This window comes from Apodemus sylvaticus, chromosome 17, assembly GCF_947179515.1.
Source record: "Apodemus sylvaticus chromosome 17, mApoSyl1.1, whole genome shotgun sequence".
In the NCBI taxonomy this organism is placed as follows: domain Eukaryota; kingdom Metazoa; phylum Chordata; class Mammalia; order Rodentia; family Muridae; genus Apodemus; species Apodemus sylvaticus.
Genome location: NC_067488.1, coordinates 2555794 through 2575951, shown reverse-complemented (window position 1 = coordinate 2575951; position 20158 = coordinate 2555794). Strand labels below are relative to the sequence as shown.

The window sequence follows — 20158 nt, the reverse complement described above, 5'->3', positions numbered from 1 at the left end:
CTAGCTCTATGAAGAACTGGGTTGGATTTTTATGGGAATAGCATTGAATCTGTAGGTTGCCTTTGGCAAGATGGCCATTTTAACTATATTAAAAGTGTAAGTTTACATGATCAGTACTGAAGGATGTGAGATACTAAGTCACTGTTGAAGTATCTTCCCAAAAAGTCCTCATTGAGGTCAAAGCAATAGCAATGGTACAGTTCCATGGGATGTGAGGAAAGAAAGGGGGGAAACTGGGAGTGAGGGAGAGAGGGAAGGAAGGAGAGAATGAGAGAGGGAGGAAGGGAGGGAAGAGGGAGTTGGTACAATAGGTTCTTGAAGACATTAATTGTGGTGTTTATTTGGATACAGTTGGCTGTATCTGTTAAGTATAAAGAACAAATTGGATTGAAGCAGTAAATATATGACTTGCAATAGAATGTAGCTAAGACTGGAGAAAAAGAACATTATAGAAAGGGCAAGTATAAAAGAAAACTGAAATTGTCTAACTGAGCATTTAGTTTGGCAAAAATCATGTAAATTGGATAATAAAAATCAGAAGCTAGAGACTTGTACTAATTCTGGGGCTTCTTAGAATTAATTCTATCCATTTATCAGAGATTGCATTCCATGTGTGTTCTTTTGTGATTGGGTTACCTCACTTAGAATGAAATTTTCCAGTTCCAACCATTTGCCTAAGAATTTCATGAATTCATTGTTTTTAATTGCTGAGTAGTATTCTATTGTGTAAATATACCACATTTTCTGTATCTATTTCTCTATTGAGGGACACCTGGGTTCTTTCCAGCTTCTGGCTATTATAAATAAGGCTGTTATGAACATAGTGGAGCATGTGTCCTTATTGCATGCCAGGGAATCCTCTGGGTATATGCCCAGGAGTGGTATAACAGTGTCCTCTGGAAGTGTCATGCCCAGTTTTCTGAGGAACCACCAGACTGATTTCCAGAGTGGTTGTACCAGCTTGCAGCCCCACCAGCAGTGGAGGAGTGATCCTCTTTCTCCATATCCTCGCCAACACTTGCTGTCTCCTGAGTTTTTCTGACTGGTGTAAGGTGAAATCTCGGGGTTGTTTTGATTTGCATTTCCCTAAGGACTAATGATGTTGACTATTTCTTAAGGTGCTTCTCAGCCATTCGAAATTCTTCAGGTGAAAATTCCTCGTTTAGCGCTGTACCTCATTTGTTAATAGGGTTAATTGGCTCTCTGGAGTCTAACTTCTTGAGTTCTTTGTATGTATTGGGTATTAAGCCCTCTGTTGGATGTAGGGTTGGTGAAGATCTTTTCCCAATTTGTTGGTTGCTGTTTTGTCCTATTGACAGTGTCCTTTGCCTTACAGAAACTTTGTAATTTTATGAGGTCCCATTTGTCAATTCTTGATCTTAGAGCATAAGCTATTGGTGTTCTGTTCAGGAACTTTTCCCCTGTGCCCATGTCCTCAAGGGTCTTCCCCAGTTTCTTTTCTATTAGTTTCAGTGCACCTGGTTTTATATGGAGGTCCTTGATCCACTTGGAGTAGAGCTTATCTCTTACAAGGAGATAAGAATGGATAGATCGATTTTCCTGGGCGGCAGCGGCAGCGGCAGCAGTGGCTGCTCCAGCTGAAGGGCCATCAGCAGTGGAACCAAGGCGTCACAGGGACCAGTTAGGCCCTGCGCCCACGACCACTGACCTTCGCTGACCAGCCGGGCAGCAAGCAGCTGCAGTTGTGCGGCGCCTTTCCTGCACGGAGGCCACTTCAGAACTCGGCCTCCCACCAGTCAGGAGAGGTGCATCCATCTTGGTTCCGTACTCCAGGGATCGGACAGACTGAGGTACACAAACATAATCCGAGGCCAACACCGCGGTGGTCTGAGCCCGACGGGCGTTGGCCTGCACCCAGGCCCTGGGCGGGTCGGGGGGGCCATCGGGGTGCCAACCCAGCCAGGAGGTTTTTTGCCCAGGCCTGCGAGCGCGCCGCCGCCATTTTGCCTGCAGGACGACAGAGAGCTCAGGCGGGCAGACCTGTAACAGGCATAGCCTAAGGCTAACAAAGCGGGGGTCCAGGCCCCAAAAGGCACAGGACTGACCCCAAGAACTGGGCGGCTTGGTGGGCCATCTGTGAGTCAACCCGCCCAGGTGATTGTTAGCAAAGCAGACTCTCCCGGCGCTTTCAGGGAGCGCGGGCAGGCACGCCCACCATCCTAGTCACCTGGCGGACCCAATTAACAGTCATAGCCCTAGGGGAACTTTGCTCGGACCTTGGCCTCCCAGGCTTTTGCCTGGACTCAGGGACTGGGCGGCCAGGCTAACCTTGTGTGCGACAGCCCGGTTGGCGGATCGGCTGCCCAGCGGAGTGAGCGGAACACAGGGGAGGTCACAGTAGCATACACAGTCGGCACTCCCTGGGGGTGCACACAGGCTCCATCTGGTCCACAGACACAATCTGGGGCAAGGCCTCAGGCAGAAGCCCTTAGCTCTACTCTCTCCGCTTCCGGATCCAGATCAGTCTGGGCGGCAGCATTACATCTCCAAGTCCTGCAAGTGGCTAGCTGGGCTTCCGGGCTGCCAGCTGGGAGAAGTCAGTGTGCTCCAGTGAATCCAGCGGGCCCCAGCGGGAGCCTTCGGGTGCCTGCTTTGGGATCAGAACAGCCTGGGCAGCAGCACACTGTCTACAAGCAGTGCCGGAGGTAAGCTGTGCACCAGAGGCCAACTGGGAAGGGGCAGCTTGCACTGGTGAGTCCAGCACTGACAAGATAAACTAACACCAGTGAGAACTAGATGGCAAAAGGCAAACGCAGGAACGTCACTAACAGAAATCAAGGCAATATGGCAACATCTGAACCCAATTCTCCTCTACCAACATGTCCTGGATACCCCATCACACCAGTAAAACAAGATTTGGATTTAAAATCACTGGTCATGATGCTGGTACAGGAACACATGAAGGACATACATAAAGAAATTCAGGAGAAAATGGATCAAAAGTTAGAAGCCCTTGCAAGGGAAACACAAAAATCATTGAAAGAAATCCAGGAGAATACAAAAGCCAACAAGGAGGAAATGCAAAAAACACTTAAAGAAATACAGGAGAACTTTGGTCAACAGGCTGAGGTCATGAAAGACGAAACACAAAAATCTCTTAAAGAATTACAGGAAAACACAAACATGCAAGTGAAGGAGCTAAGCAAAACCATCCAGGATCTAAAATCAGAAGTAGAAACAACTAAGAAAACTCAAAGGGAGACAACTTTGGAGATAGAAAGCCTTGGGAAGAAATCAGGGGACAGAGATGCAAATATCAACAACAGAATACAAGAATTAGAAGAAAGAATCTCAGATGCTGAAGATTCCATAGAAACCATGGACTCAACAGTTAAAGAAAATGCAAAATGCAAAAAGCTTGTAACCCAAAATATCCAGGAAATCCAGGACACAATGAGAAGACCAAACCTAAGGATTATAGGCATAGATGAGAGTGAAGATTTACAACTTAAAGGGCCAGCAAACATCTTCAATAAAATTATGGAAGAAAACTTCCCTAACCTAAAGAGAGAGATGCCCATGAATATACAAGAAGCCTACAGAACTCCAAACAGACTGGACCAGAACAGAAATACTTCCCGTCACATAATAATCAAAACACCAAATGTTCTAAACAAAGAAAGAATACTAAAGGCAGTAAGAGAAAAAGGCCGTGCTCGCTTCGGCAGCACATATACTAAAATTGGAACGATACAGAGAAGATTAGCATGGCCCCTTCGCAAGGATGACACGCAAATTCGTGAAGCGTTCCATATTTTTGAGAAACATCTTAAAAAATGCTCAACTTCATTAGTCATTAGGGAAATGCAAATCAAAACAACCCTAAGATTTCATCTTACACCAGTCAGAATGGCTAAGATTAAAAATTCAGGAGACAGCAGGTGTTGGAGAGGGTGTGGAGAAAGAGGAACACTCCTCCACTGCTGGTGGGGTTGCAAATTGGTACAACCACTCTGGAAATCAGTCTGGCGGTTCCTCCGAAAACTGGGTACCTTACTTCCAGAAGATCCTGCTATACCACTCCTGGGCATATACCCAGAAGACTCCCCACCATGTAATAAGGATACATGTTCTACTATGTTCATAGCAGCCCTATTTGTAATTGCCAGATGCTGGAAAGAACCCAGGTCTCCCTCAACAGAAGAGTGGATGCAAAAAATGTGGTATATCTACACAATGGAGTACTATTCAGCCATTAGAAACAATGAATTTATGAAATTCTTAGGCAAATGGATGGAGCTAGAGAATATCATACTAAGTGAGATAACCCAGACTCAAAAGGTGAATCATGGTATGCACTCACTAATAAGTGGATATTAACCTAGAAAACTGGAATACCCAAAACATAATCCACACATCAAATGAGGTACAAGAAGAAAGGAGGAGTGGCCCCTGGTTCTGGAAAGACTCAGTGAAACAGTATTCAGCAAAACCAGAACGGGGAAGTGGGAAGGGGTGGGTGGGAGGACAGGGAAAAAAAAAAAAGAGAGAGAGAGAAAGGCCAAGTAACATATAAAGGAAGACCTATCAGAATCACAGCAGACTTTTCACCTGAGACTATGAAGGCTAGAAGGTCCTGGGCAGATCTCATGCAGACTCTAAGAGAACACAAATGCCAACCAAAACTACTATATCCAGCAAAACTCTCAATCACCATAGATGGAGAAACTAAGATATTTCATGACAAAACCAAGTTTACCCAATATCTATCCACAAACCCGGCCCTAAAAAGGATAATAGGAGGACAACACCAATACAAGGAGGAAAACTTCACCCTGGAAAAAGCAAGATAGTAACCTTTCATCAAACCCAAAAGAAGTTAAGCATTCAAATTTAAAAAATAACGTCAAAAATGATAGGAAGTAATAATCACTATTCCTTAATATCTCTTAACATCAATGGACTTAATGCCCCAATAAAAAGACACAGACTAACTGACTGGATACGTAAACAGGACCCTACATTTTGCTGCTTACAGGAAACACACCTCAGGGTCAAAGACAAACACTACCTTAGAGTAAAAGGCTGGAAGACAATTTTACAAGCAAATGGTCTCAGGAAACAAGCTGGAGTAGCCATTTTAATATCAGATAAAATTGACTTTCAACCCAAAGTCATCAAAAGAGACCCTGAGGGACACTTCTTGCTGGTCAAAGGAAAAATACAAAGAGAAGAACTGTCAATCCTGAACATCTATGCCCCAAATGCAAGGGCACCCTCTTTCGTAAAAGAAACTTTATTAAAACTAAAAGCACACATTGCACCTAACACAATAATTGTGGGTGACTTCAACACTGCACTTTCCTCAATGGACCGATCAGGAAAACAGAAACTAAACAGGGACACAATGAAACTAATTGAAGCCTTGGACCAATTAGATTTAACAGATATATATAGAACATTCTATCCTAAAACAAAAGAATATACCTTTTTCTCAGCACCTCATGGTACCTTCTCCAAAATCGACCATATAATTGGTCACAAGACAGACCTCAACAAATATAAGAAGATCGAACTAATCCCATGCCTCCTATCTGATCACTATGGAGTAAAAGTGGTCTTCAATAGCAACAGAAACAACAGAAAGCCCACATACACGTGGAAACTGAACAATACTCTACTCAATGATACCTTGGTCAAGGAAGAAATAAAGAAAGAAATTAAAGACTTTTTAGAACACAATGAAAATGAAAACACAACATACCCAAATCTATGGGACACAATGAAAGCATTGCTAAGAGGAAAACTCATAGCCCTGAGTGCCTCCAAAAAGAAAATGGAGAGAGCATACATTACCAGCTTAATGACACACCTGAAAGCCCTAGAACAAAAAGAAGGTATTTCGCCCAGGAGGAGTAGAAGGCAGGAAATCATCAAACTCAGGGCCGAAATCAATCAAGTAGAAACAAAGAGAACCATACAAAAAATCAACAATACCAGGAGCTGGTTCTTTGAGAAAATCAACAAGATAGATAAACCCTTAGCCAGAATGACCAAAGGGCACAGAGAAAGTATCCAAATTAACAAACTTAGAAATGAAAAGGGAGATATAACAACGGAAACTGAGGAAATCCAAAAAATCATCAGATCCTACTACAAGAGCCTATACTCAACACAACTGGAGAATCTGGAGGAAATGGACAATTTCCTTGACAGATACCAAATACCAAAATTAAATCAGGACCAACTAGACCATCTAAACAGTCCCATAATGCCTAAAGAAATAGAAGGAGTCATAGAAAGTCTTCCAACCAAAAAAAGCACAGGACCAGATGGCTTCAGTGCAGAATTCTACCAGACCTTCAAAGAAGAGTTAACACCAATACTCTTCAAACTATTCCACAAAATAGAAACAGAAGGAACACTACCCAATTCCTTCTACGAAGCCACAATTACGCTGATACCAAAGCCACACAAAGATCCAACAAAGAAAGAGAACTTCAGACCAATTTCCCTTATGAACATCGATGCAAAAATACTCAATAAAATTCTTGCCAACCGAATCCAAGAACACATCAAAACGATCATCCACCACGATCAAGTAGGCTTTATCCCGGGAATGCAGGGTTGGTTCAATATACGGAAATCCATCAATACAATCCACTACATAAACAAACTCAAAGAACAAAACCACATGGTCATTTCATTGGATGCTGAAAAAGCATTTGACAAAATTCAGCATCCCTTCATGCTTAAAGTCTTGGAGAGAACAGGAATTCAAGGCCCATACCTAAACATAGTAAAAGCAATATACAGCAAACCGGTAGCCAGCATCAAACTAAATGGAGAGAAACTTGAAGCAATCCCACTGAAATCAGGGACCAGACAAGGCTGCCCCCTTTCTCCTTATCTTTTCAATATTGTACTTGAGGTACTAGCTCGGGCAATTCGACAACGTAAGGAGGTCAAAGGGATACAAATTGGAAAGGAAGAAGTCAAACTATCATTATTTGCAGACGACATGATCGTCTACCTAAGTGACCCAAAGAACTCCACTAGAGAGCTCCTACAGCTGATAAACAACTTCAGCAAAGTGGCAGGTTATAAAATCAACTCAAGCAAATCAGTGGCCTTCCTATACTCAAAGGATAAGCAGGCTGAGAAAGAAATTAGGGAAATGACCCCCTTCACAATAGCCACAAACAGTATAAAGTATCTTGGGGTGACTCTTACCAAACATGTGAAAGATCTGTATGACAAGAACTTCAAGACTCTGAAGAAGGAAATGGAAGAAGACCTCAAAAAATGGGAAAACCTCCCATGCTCATGGATCGGTAGAATCAATATAGTTAAAATGGCCATTTTGCCTAAAGCACTATACAGATTCAATGCAATACCCATCAAAATCCCAACTCAATTCTTCACAGAGTTGGAAAGAGCAATTATCAAATTCATCTGGAACAACAAAAAACCCAGGATAGCTAAAACCATTCTCAGCAACAAAAGGAAATCTGGGGGAATCAGTATCCCTGACCTCAAGCAATACTACAGAGCAATAGTGTTAAAAACTGCATGGTATTGGTACAGTGACAGGCAGGCGGATCAATGGAACAGGATTGAAGATCCAGAAATGAACCCACACACCTATGGACACTTGATCCTCGACAAAGAGGCTGAAAACATCCAATGGAAAAAAGATAGCCTTTTCAACAAATGGTGCTGGTTCAACTGGAGGTCAGCATGCAGAAGAATGCGAATTGATCCATCCTTGTCTCCTTGTACTAAGCTCAAATCCAAATGGATCAAGGACCTCCACATAAAGCCAGACACTCTGAAGCTAATAGAAAAGAAACTGGGGAAGACCCTTGAGGACATCGGTACAGGGAGAAAGTTTCTGAACAGAACACCAATAGCGTATGCTCTAAGAGCAAGAATTGACAAATGGGACCTCATAAAATTACAAAGTTTCTGTAAGGCAAAGGACACCATCAAGAGGACAAATCGGCAACCAACAAATTGGGGAAAGATCTTCACCAATCCTACATCAGATAGAGGGCTAATATCCAATATATATAAAGAACTCAAGAAGTTAGACTCCAGAAAACCAAACAACCCTATTAAAAAATGGGGTACAGAGTTAAACAAAGAATTCTCACCTGAAGAACTTCGGATGGCAGAGAAGCATCTTAAAAAATGCTCAACTTCATTAGTCATTAGGGAAATGCAAATCAAAACAACCCTAAGATTTCATCTTACACCAGTCAGAATGGCTAATATTAAAAATTCAGGAGACAGCAGGTGTTGGAGAGGGTGTGGAGAAAGAGGAACACTCCTCCACTGCTGGTGGGGTTGCAAATTGGTACAACCACTCTGAAAATCAGTCTGGCGGTTCCTCCGAAAACTGGGCACCTTATTTCCCGAAGATCCTGCTATACCACTCCTGGGCATATACCCAGAAGACTCCCCACCATGTAATAAGGATACATGTTCTACTATGTTCATAGCAGCCCTATTTGTAATTGCCAGATGCTGGAAAGAACCCAGGTATCCCTCAATAGAAGAGTGGATGCAAAAAATGTGGTATATCTACACAATGGAGTACTATTCAGCCATTAGAAACAATGAATTCATGAAATTCTTAGGCAAATGGATGGAGCTAGAGAATATCATACTAAGTGAGGTAACCCAGACTCAAAAGGTGAATCATGGTATGCACTCACTAATAAGTGGATAGTAACCTAGAAAACTGGAATACCCAAAACATAATCCACACATCAAATGAGGTACAAGAAGAAAGGAGGAGTGGCCCCTTGTTCTGGAAAGACTCAGTGAAACAGTATTCAGCAAAACCAGAACGGGGAAGTGGGAAGGGGTGGGTGGGAGGACAGGGGAAGAGAAGGGGGCTTGCGGGACTTTCGGGGAGTGGGGGGGCTAGAAAAGGGGAAATCAGTTGAAATGTAAATAAATTATATCGAATAAAAAAAAAAAAAAAGAATGGATAGATCTGCATTCCTCTGCATGCTGACCTCCAGTTGAACCAGCACCATTTGTTGAAAAGGCCCAGAAGCTCTGAATACCCAAGACACAATTAACATATCAAATGATTCCCAAGAAGAAGGAAGGAGAGGTCCCTGGTCCTGGAAAGGCTTGATGCAGCAATGTAGGGGAATACAAGGACAGGGAAGTGGGAGGGGGTGATTGGAAAATGGGCGGAGAGAAGAGGGCTTATGGGACTTATGGGGAGAGGGGAACCTGGAAAGGGAAAATCATTTGGAATGTAAACAAAGAATGTAGAAAAATGAAATAAGCACTTTAAATAGTGTTTATCTGTTTAAATATGAAATAAAGCATTAGTGAAATAGAATCAATAAAAAAAGAATTAATTCTAATTCTTAGAATTAGAAGTGACCTCAGAAATGTACCTGCTACAGTTCTCTGATGTAAAAATAAATAAATAAATAAATAAATAAATAAATAAAATTTAGAAAAATTACCCTACTCTACAAACTTAGTATTAAAACGTGGCGTGGGTGTTTATAGGTTTTACAGCTGCACTTTGCCACCAAGTGTAGCTCAGGCTCATGCCATAGCCATCTGCATGCCTAGAGCTCTCTGTCTCACCATCTCTGATAATCCTGACCCCTGGAACACAAATGTCTACACATATTCTCTACTGTTTCCCTCTTTATTCCTTCTCTTACTCCATGGAAAAGTAGCTAATTTCTGTGTTTTATAACTATTAATTTACTACACACTATTAACTAATCATCCCCTAGCTTTCTAAGACACCCACTTTCTAGCTCCCATACACCCCTTTCTCATTACATCTAACATATCTCTCTCCATATATTGCTGAGAAAGGACAGAGGAAAGGAGGAAACGGGGGAAGAGGGAGAGGAAGGGAGAGGGAGAGGCAGAGGGAGAGGGAGAGGGAGAGAGACAGGGGAGAGGGAGAGAGACAGAGGGAGAGGGAGAGAGACAGAGGGAGAGGGAGAGAGACAGAGGGAGAGGGAGAAAAGGAGAGGGAGAGGGAGAGAGACAGAGGGAAAGAGAGAGAGAGGGAGAGGCAGAGGGAGAGGGACAGGCAGAGGGAGAGAGACAGAGGGAGAGGGAGAAAGGGAGAATTCATGAACTTGGTACAGTATCTATGTGCTTCATGCCCATCCTGAATGCCTCCCTTCAACACCTCTCTTGGTATATTTTACATTTTTTCCCTCTCTGAATGATCCATCCATCTCCAGCTCTTTGTGAGGACCTTCTCCTCTGTCAACTGCCTATGTCCACTTACATAATATGCATAATATATGCTACCATTAATATTCTTTATTTATTTATTTATTTTCCTTCTTTCCTTCTTTCTTTCCTTCCTTCCTTTCTTTCTTTTTGTTGTTGTTCTTGTTCTTGTTTTTCGAGACCGGGTTTCTCTGTATAGCCCTGGCTGTCCTGGAATTCACTCTGTAGACCAGGCTGGCCTCGAACTCAGAAATCTGCCTGCCTCTGCCTCCCAAGTGCTGGGAATTGGTTTTCTAGTTCTGTGATAAATACCAGTACAAAAATCAAGTTGGGAGGTGTACTGGCTGGTTTTGTGTGTCAACTTGACACAGGCTGGAGTTATCACAGAGAAAGGAGCTTCAGTTGGGGAAGTGCCTCCATGAGATCCAGCTGTGGGGCATTTTCTCAATTAGTGATCAAGTAAGGAGGGCCCCTTGTGGGTGGTACCACCTTTGGACTGGTGTTCTTGGGTTCTATAGAGAGCAGGCTGAGTAAGCCAGGGGAAGCAAGCCAGTAAGGAACATCTCTCTGTAGCATCAGCTCCTGCTTCCTGACTTGCTTGAGTTCCAGTCCTGACTTTCTTTTGTGATAAACAGCAATGCAGAAGTGTAAGCTGAATAAATCCTTTCCTCCCCAACTTGCTTCTTGGTCATGATGTTTGTGCAGGAATAGAAACCCTGACTAAGACAGGAGGAAAGAGTTACTTGGCTTACAGTTTATAGTACATGACCAGGAGACTACGCAAGAGTTCAAATCCAGAACCTTGGATAGGAAATGAGGCAGGAATGTGGGGGAACAGTGGAGGACTTGTTTACCCTTTGCTCTCAATTTACTTTCTACACAATGCAGATCACCACCCAGGGGTACAACTGCTACACTGGCCTGAGTCACTCACATCAGTCATTAATCAAAAAAATGCTGCCACAGACATGCCCTTCAGGCAATCCGATAGCTCACTCTTCGATTGAAGTTCCTTCCCACACAACTGTAGTTTGTATCAAGTTGATTTATAAACAAGCAAGCAAGCAAACACCTACCCAGTACAGAGACCACTGTTCACACAGCACCCTCCTTACTGTCCATCCCCACCTCTCCTTCCCAGGCCTCCTGACCCCTCCACATTCACTCCCTGTTCATTCATACTCATCACTTCGTAAATGCTCCACAGCTTCCTCAAATGCAGATATCAGAGTCTCAACCCAGTGTTTTTTCTTCTTTTCTGTGTCAGTCCGCCATATTGGAAACCTGAGCTACACCTGACCCTTCTCACAGCTCCGTTCTCCACTCTTCATCCTTGCATGATATAAAGTCTCTTGCTCTTGACCCCTCTTTTATTTTCCCATTGCATTAATCTGAGCTGTCATCATCGATTTCTAAGGCCATGGCAACAGTGCCATAAGAAGCACAGTCTCCCCTGCTGATCCTCATCAGCTCACCACAGCTGCAGGCATCACCACAGCTGCAGGCATCACCACAGCTGCAGGCATCATCCCTCCAGCCACATGACTATCCAGGACCATTGTACCTGTGGCTCCTCCGCCAAGAAAGTGCTCTGCCTCCTCTGACCTATAACCCCTTCGGCTCCCTACAAACCTACACTCATGGACACAATTCTGATGCAGCCTCTTCTGTGGAAATATTACAAAGCTAGTTTCTCCATTCCCTATACTTTTTGCAGGTCACATTATGACTTATCTACTTATCCATCCGCTATTCCAGCAATGTCTTGTCAAAGGAGAGGTTCTTCAGTCAATCAGACAGCCCATCACTCGATGTCCTCCCTAAAGAAACACATGCTCCTCATATGTTGATAGGCATGGCTTCATTCTTGTGGAGTGCATTTCCACCCTGTCACTTCCCATGCCTCTGTAGCTCTGCCCTTGCCTTGGTTCTGGGCATTGGGTGGGCCTCCCAACTCGAACTGACCACCCCAGGGCCTTCAGAGTCTATAACTTCACTCTGCCTCATTAATTTTCCTACATGTCCGTCGCCATGGTCACTTAACTACCGCAGCTTGCTTTCATCAATCAACTCTAAGCACTAGAAAGAGCTGTAATCTCTGATTTACTTCTGCTCCTTACACTTTATTGAATCTGTCATGGTAGTGCAGGCTTGAAATCCGACCAACACATTACGACTTTTTGCCTACAGGCAAAACAAATGCTTCATTCACTAACAAAAGAGTGACATAGCCTATGACCAGAAAATTAATAGCCTGAGTTAGATCCTTCGGAGATTAAAGATACATCAAGCCTTCTTTCCTGGAATAAACCTCGTGGTTTAATGATGACATATCTTGTATTGTTTTTAATACCCGAGAAGACATCTGAAGCAGACAAACCTGACTTTATAAATGTTATCTAGCTTTTCTTTTCTTTTTTCTTCGTGGTACTAGAGATTGAAACCAGAGTATGTACACACTGAAAGCAATTTACTACTACTGAGATGTAGCCCCTGCCCACAAACCATGCAATAGGCCTGACAATGGACAAAAAAGACTAAATTTAATTACATTTTGCTGTTTTCTAAAGCTAACTCTTTAATGTTTTAATCTTTGAGACTTGCATACATGTATACAGTTGACTACAGCTCCCTGTCTTCCCCACCTCCTCTTAGTCCCACTCTCATCCCAACAGTTAGGTGACCTCAAGATAGCTCTCACATTCAGTTACTTACTCATTCATTCAGCATACTGTATAGTATAGTATAGTATAGTATAGTATAGTATAGTATAGTATAGTATAGTACAGTATAGTATAGTACATTATAGTATACTACAGTACAGTATAGCACAGTATAGTATAGTGCAGTATAGTATGGTACAGTATAGTATAGTACAGTATAGTATAGTACAGTATGGTTTAGTATGGTATGGTACAGTACCATACAGTACAGTATATATTGTAACCTGGGTAATAGAGATGAATTCTTATAGACAAAACTTTATAATCCTAGAAGAAACCTCTACTTCCAAAATCCATATTATATTAATGAAGTCTATTTCAAAATAAATTCCACACAGAAAAGTTTAAGGTATCTCTAAGACTGTATAAAATAATTCTTTAATAATAGTTACAATTGAGCATCACTTTTATTATTAGGGAAATTTCATACTATTTTGGAATCTAATCTATTTTGTAACTGCATCTCTAAGAACTACAGGAGTGACCAGTTCTATGCTCACACCTTTGAGCTGAGTTTTGAGTTAAATATGTTGAACATCTTAAGAGTCAATGTTCAGTTTTCAGATGTGGTAGCTTAGGTGGGTTTTATTGTTGTGTTTGATGTTTTCTTTTTACAAAGGTTGTAATTACATTAGGACTATTTTCTGAGCTAGGTGTGTCGGCACATGAGTATAATCACTTGGGAAGACTAGGTGAAGGGCCACAGGTTCAGGGCCATGCTGGACTACACAGCAAGATCCTATCCCAACACTACCCCTAAGAGACTAATGATTAATGAATGGCCAATAAGTCATCCATATGTTTTTTATTATACCAAGTTTAAATACAGCATCTGAATTGCTTTTCAGGACTGAACAGAATCACATATCAAATTAATAAAAATATTCAAAAGTCTTAATCAGTTATGCCCTTTCCACCAAGGAATTGTCAAGCTACACAGCCCACCTCAGCTCTCACTGATGTGTTTCCATGGACCATGAGTGCCTGTGTTATGTCCAGTTCTCGGTGGAAGTGGATGACTGTCACAAGGCCAGGAGCCTACCCCCTGCTTGGTGCCCTTGTTCAGGAAAGGGATTGGAGAAGTCTGGTGTCACTGACCAAGGACGTGCTCTCTGCTTAACCACTGACCCAGCTTTTCCAAGCTCCTCCGCCACAGAGGAATAGTTCTCTCCAGCAAACCTGTCAAAAGTCGATGCTGAATGGGGTCTCAAGCTCAGAGTAATTTGTAAAGATGCAGAACTTGTCCCCTGAGGACTCTGCCATGTGTGTAAGTGAGCTAAAAGCTAGTGTCCTTAAGGAAGGAGAGGGTTTGCTCTCCTTAGTCCTATATGCCCTGTTTGGCCAAGGAGCTGTAGAACCATTCCTTGAGCAATTCACCTGTTAGCATGCTCTTTGCAGCCTTCCTAGGAAAGCCTCAATTACATCATACTCTTTGGCAGGCTTGGTGGTAACTGTTTTTCCCACCCAGACTTTCCAATAAATTCAAATTGAAACCACTGTTCTGAAAAATAATATCCTTCTCACAGTAATCTACACAGTGCTCATTTTCTTTCCTCAAATCAGCAGCAGCATGGACCAAACCGCTCATTTGGAGCAAGTGTGTGCTCCGATGCTGATTACTAAGTCTGCAGCTCTGACAACGCTGACTGAACACCCACCATTCGGTGCTGGGAACCCACTAGTTGTCTGTTGTCTGTTAAACAACTCTTGCATAAGATCCCTTTGCTTTGTTGTCTAGATGAAAACAATACTGATCCTGAAGCAGGACCTGGACAGTGGGCTGCTCTGACAGAGCAGGCAAGGCCTGTGCACAGCTCTGGTCTCATTTTACACTTTACCTGGGCAGCAGTCCTGTTTGGGCACATTGTCTTCTTCAACCCCCAGAAGAAGAAACTGAGGCATAGGGAGAGAGCCAATAGCTTGGCCAAAGTCAATGAATGCAAATTCAGAGTCAGAACTCCAAGCAAGGCTGCCTTTCTCTGGACGACACACTCCCATGTCAGCGAACTGCCTATGTAGGATCAGTACAACTGACGACCAAGCGTCAACTCTATCCACAGAGAACTTTGACAGAGCCTATTTCTGTTAGACAAACAAGTCATCTGAAGGAAGAAAGGAAGGAAAGAAAGGGGGTGGGTGGGGCTGGAAAGATGGTTCAGTGATTATAAGCACTTAGTGCTTTTGCAAAGGACTTCAGCTCCTAGCACCCACATCAGGTGATTAAACAACACCTCCCATTTCAGACCCATAGCCTTACCGTCACCTGTAATTCCATCTTCAAGAGATCCACCCTCCCCTTCTGACTTCCATGGGCACTCACACTCAAGTACAAACATACACACATGTAAAAGCATGCACACAAAAACACATATATGTATGCATACACACCAATGCACACACATACACAACACATGCACACACATGTACATGCATGCCAATGTACACACATACACACATGCACACACATGAGTGCACACACAAACACACACATACATATATACACACCACACACAAAGAGGAAATACACTCAGGCTCAAATTGGTGAAATTTGCCTGTTTTGACACATCATCTCCTAGACTACCATTGACTCCTTTAGAACCAAAAAAAAAGGGATAACTAGTACCCTAAAATTCTAGTTGACTTCAAAAACCAGTTAAGAAACCCCTGAGTGCCAGCAGACACCTGAGGTGGCACACACCTTCAATCCCAGCACTGTGGAAGAAGTGGCGGGTGTATCTCTGTGAGTTTAAGGACAGCCTGGTCTACATAGTGAGTTCTAGGTCAGGCTAGCCAGGGTTATGTAGAGGGACACTGTCTCAAAAAAGAGAGAGGTAGGAGGAGAGAAGAGAGGACAGAGAATGAGAGGGAAGAAAAGAAAGAAAAAAAGAAATGAAACAAAATTCCGAGACCAACTCAGAAAATTTATCTTAAAGATTGTTCCTTGGAAAGCACTTCAGGAATCAAAACCTGAATCAGCTTTCTGTGAATTCCAGAACAATTTGCCACAAACTCGGCAGCTTTGAACAGTAGAAATGTATTGCTGCATTACATGCCCTCCAGAAAGGAGCCTGTCCCTTCCTAGCTCCTGCAGGTCCTCGTCAGTGCTTGTCCAGTCAGGGCTGTTTCTTCATTCATCCAGGGTCACCTCCCCTTTCAGAACCACAACCTTACCCACAGCTGTAAAACCCCAGTGCCAAATACCACAATGTAAACAAACATTCTGGCCATTTAGAACCCAGGCCACTGGCTGGGCGGCATTATTTAATATGCAGGAGGCAGTATCCTTTAACATGCCCCACACATACGACAGGCCTCCATTTCCTCGCCCATAAAAGGAAGATGACCACAGTGCCCACCTGCTGAGTGTGGAAGGACAGGTGAGTGGGTGTAAGGAGAGTGGTGCACACTGGGTTCACAGAGCAGTCAGCGGTGAGGCTTCTCCACGGGTGCAGGAACACACGGAGCCACGGGTGGCTAGCATTTCAGAGAAAAAAAAGTGTATACAAGGATAGCTGTTGTTCACACTTGAATATTTTCCCTGAGAATTGTCTGACCTCTTGACACACAGTGGAGCCCAGTGCCACTCTAGGCATTCTGTAGATAATGAGAACTCGTGCTTTATTTGTTCTGAAGCCACAGGGAGAGAATCTAAGGAGGAGAAAAATCTAGAGCAGGCATGAAGCAGATGTTCCATGCTCTATGCCACGGGAAAGGGCCCTCCATCTCCTGGTAATGATCAGGTGAGAACCGGATCTCTGCACCTGAGGGACACTGAGCTAAAAAGACCCTCCTGACGTTTTGTTTTGTGTTGTTTATTGTGGGGGGTGTTTGTTTGTTTGTTACCTTTTCAAAAATCTTTTTATAGCCTCTTACAATCTTTTTTTACATTTATTTTTTGCTTAATGTGTGTTAATATCTGCTGCATGTGCACCTGCAAGTCAGAAGAGGGCATCAGATCCCTTTATAGATGGTCACGAGCCACCATGTGGGTGCTAGGAATTGAACTCAGGGCCTATGGAAGAATAGCAACTGCTCTTAACCGCTGATCCATCTCTCCAGTCCCCAAGGCCCACCTGTTAAAGGTGGGAGGAGACCTGGACACCCAAAGGTCGCAAAGGCAGCCCTGTGTGCAGATAGTTGAAGGAACATTCTGGGCTAAGCACAGAGCTGTCTGAAAATAGTGAAGAACTAGAGGGAGGGGCCGGCAGAGGAGAGAGCAAGGAAGAGCAGGAGAGAACAGGGCCCAGGATGGTTGGCACAGAGTAGCCCTTCTGTGAGGGCTACAGCAGAAGTTAAACACTGTCACCCAAGAGAAATGTGGCTTTTAATGTAGAGAGGATAGAAAGCCATAAGAAATCCAAGCAAAAGAATGGCTGCATCTAAATTATATTTTTACTCCCTGAATCAATTTGGATGAATCTCATGCATACTTGATTCTTTTCTTTTTTTCTCTGAGTCTGATTTACTTATTTCTCTTAATGTAATATGATTTCTACCCATTTTCCTGCATGTTCTTTATAAGTAAATAAGTTCTTGGCTGCTCTCTTAGTGGGGTTTTATTGCTGTGAGGAGGCAAGATGAGCATGGGAAGTATTAGAAAAGAAAACAGTTAATTAGAACTAGCTTACAGTTCAGAGGTTCAATCCATTATCATCGTGCCAGGAAACGTGGTGGCACTCAGGCAGACGTGATACTGGAGAAAGGTGATGAAGTGACAGTCCTGATCCTCAGGCAGCAGCGGGAGACTGTGCCACACTAGGCCTGGCTTGAGCATAGGAGACCTCAACCCCGCCTCCACAGGATGCTCCCCTCCAACCAGGCCACTGCTCTCTGTAGGCCAGGCATTCAAAGGTGAACCTATGGGGCCATTCCTATTCAACCACCACAGCTGACAAAATGGAAGATGACTGCAGCCGTGCAAGGAGACTGCAGAGGGCAAAGGGGGAGGGAGCTGGGAGCCTCTGCAGTGAGGCATGGCTACAGGAGGATTGCCCAACTTAGCACAGCATGTCTGCTCAGCACACACAGGGTCAGGAAACAGCTGGAAAAATGAGACTGAAGTGACAGGGAGCCAGGCCTAGAGAGCCGGGCTTGGTGTCACTGATGCATAGGTGGTATCAGGTGCTTCAGGTGACTGAGGGTCCTGATGCTGCATTTATAGTCGTCCCTGGGGACCTCAGTCACCCCAACCCTCATTCGAACCACAGCAAATCCAAACACATACTTGGGGCGTCTTGTAGACTATGGAGAGAAACTTACTCTTTTTTTTAATCTTTTTAATTTTTAGATTTTAGAAATCCTAGTTTTCTGCATCCTACTGTATTTCCATAAGAGAAAAGGAATGAAGCACGTTGTGGTCCTGCTTACCCTGGTGGCACTCCTAGGTAAGGGCCTGCGGCTGTTCTGTGTCAGAGGGAGGGTGGGAGGGAAATGCGTGGGCCTGCTAGCGCTTTCTCACTGTTTCTGTGTTCTAACTCTGACTCTCCAAAAGAAAGTCTAAATTATACAAAGTATACTTTGCACATCATTTATCAATTTATACATGTTTAGTTCTTTTAAAAATATATTTAAGTTTTTTTGTCTGTTGGTGTCTTTTTTTTTCTCCCAGAGAATTTGAAAAATTTTTTTTAATTCTCCATATTTTTTTATTCGATATAATTTATTTACATTTCAAATGATTTCCCCTTTTCTAGCCCCCCCCTCCCCGAAAGTCCCGTAAGCCCCCTTCTCTTCCCCTGTCCTCCCTCCCACCCCTTCCCAGTTCCCCGTTCTGGTTTTGCCAAATACTGTTTCACTGAGTCTTTCCAGAACCAGGGACCACTCCTGCTTTCTTCTTGTATCTCATTTGATGTGTGGATTATGTTTTGGGTATTCCAGTTTTCTAGGTTAATAACCACTTATTAGTGAGTGCATACCATGATTCACCTTTTGAGTCTGGGTTACCTCACTTAGTATGATGTTCTCTAGCTCCATCCATTTGCCTAAGAATTTCATGAATTCATTGTTTCTAATGGCTGAATAGTACTCCATTGTGTAGATATACCACATTTTTTGTATCCACTCTTCTGTTGAGGGATACCTGGGTTCTTTCCAGCATCTGGCAATTATAAATAGGGCTGCTATGAACATAGTAGAACATGTATCCTTATTACATGGTGGGGAATCCTCTGGGTATATGCCCAGGAGTGGTATAGCAGGATCTTCTGGAAGTGAGGTGCCCAGTTTTCGGAGGAACCGCCAGACTGCTTTCCAGAGTGGTTGTACCAATTTGCAACCCCACCAGCAGTGGAGGAGTGTTCCTCTTTCTCCGCACCCTCTCCAACACCTGCTGTCTCCTGAATTTTTAATCTTAGCCATTCTGACTGGTGTAAGATGAAATCTTAGGGTTGTTTTGATTTGCATTTCCCTAATGACTAATGAAGTTGAGCATTTTTTAAGATGCTTCTCCGCCATCCAAAGTTCTTCAGGTGAGAATTCTTTGTTTAACTCTGTACCCCATTTTTTAATAGGGTTGTTCGGTTTTCTGGAGTCTAACTTCTTGAGTTCTTTATATATATTGGATATTAGCCCTCTATCTGATGTAGGATTGGTGAAGATCTTTTCCCAATTTGTTGGTTGCCGATCTGTCCTCTTGATGGTGTCCTTTGCCTTACAGAAACTCTGTAACCTTATGAGGTCCCATTTAGAGAATAATTGAAAATATTAAAAGGAACTAAGGAACTTAATTTGGGTACGAACTTGCATAACAAGATCTATCCTGTTTACATTTTTAAACTTAAATATGGTTAAGTTGAAACATAAGGATGAATAGCATGAGTTTCTTTTTTTCTACATGCCTGTTTGATTTCTTTTTTTTTTAATTTTTTATTAGATATTTGCTTTATTTACATCTCAAATGTTATCCCCTTTCCTCGTTACCCATCCAAAAACCCTATTCTATCCCCGCTGCCCCTGCTCACCAACCCCCTCCCACTTTCCTGACCTGGCATTGCCCTACACTGAGGCATCGAGCCTTCACAGCACCAATGGTCTCTCCTCTCATTGATGTCTGAAATGGTCATCCTCTGCTACATATGCTGCTGGAGCCATGAGTACTCTTTGGTTGGTGATTTAGTCTCTTGGAGCTCTGAGTTGGTACCTATTTTTGTTCCTCCTATGGGGCTGATCCATCTCCTCAGCTCCTTGGGTCCTTTCTCTAGCTTCTCTATTGGGGACCCTATGCTCAGTCAATTGGTTGGCTG

The 20158-nt window shown here is 43.2% G+C and overlaps 1 protein-coding gene and 1 non-coding gene across 4 annotated transcripts in view; both read left to right on the top strand.

The window, feature by feature from the left end:
* Positions 1 to 20158, top strand: part of Nipal2 (NIPA like domain containing 2) — a 111408-nt gene that overhangs the window by 74840 nt on the left and 16410 nt on the right. For all 3 annotated transcript variants that reach the window (XM_052161356.1, XM_052161355.1, XM_052161354.1), the window contains exon 6: positions 18205 to 18301. In XM_052161356.1, coding sequence (XP_052017316.1) covers positions 18205 to 18301 — 97 coding nt within the window. The remainder of the gene's footprint in view (positions 1 to 18204; positions 18302 to 20158) is intronic.
* On the top strand, positions 3674 to 3780 carry LOC127668288 (U6 spliceosomal RNA). The gene has a single exon (XR_007974060.1). It is a non-coding gene; the product is annotated as a U6 spliceosomal RNA (small nuclear RNA).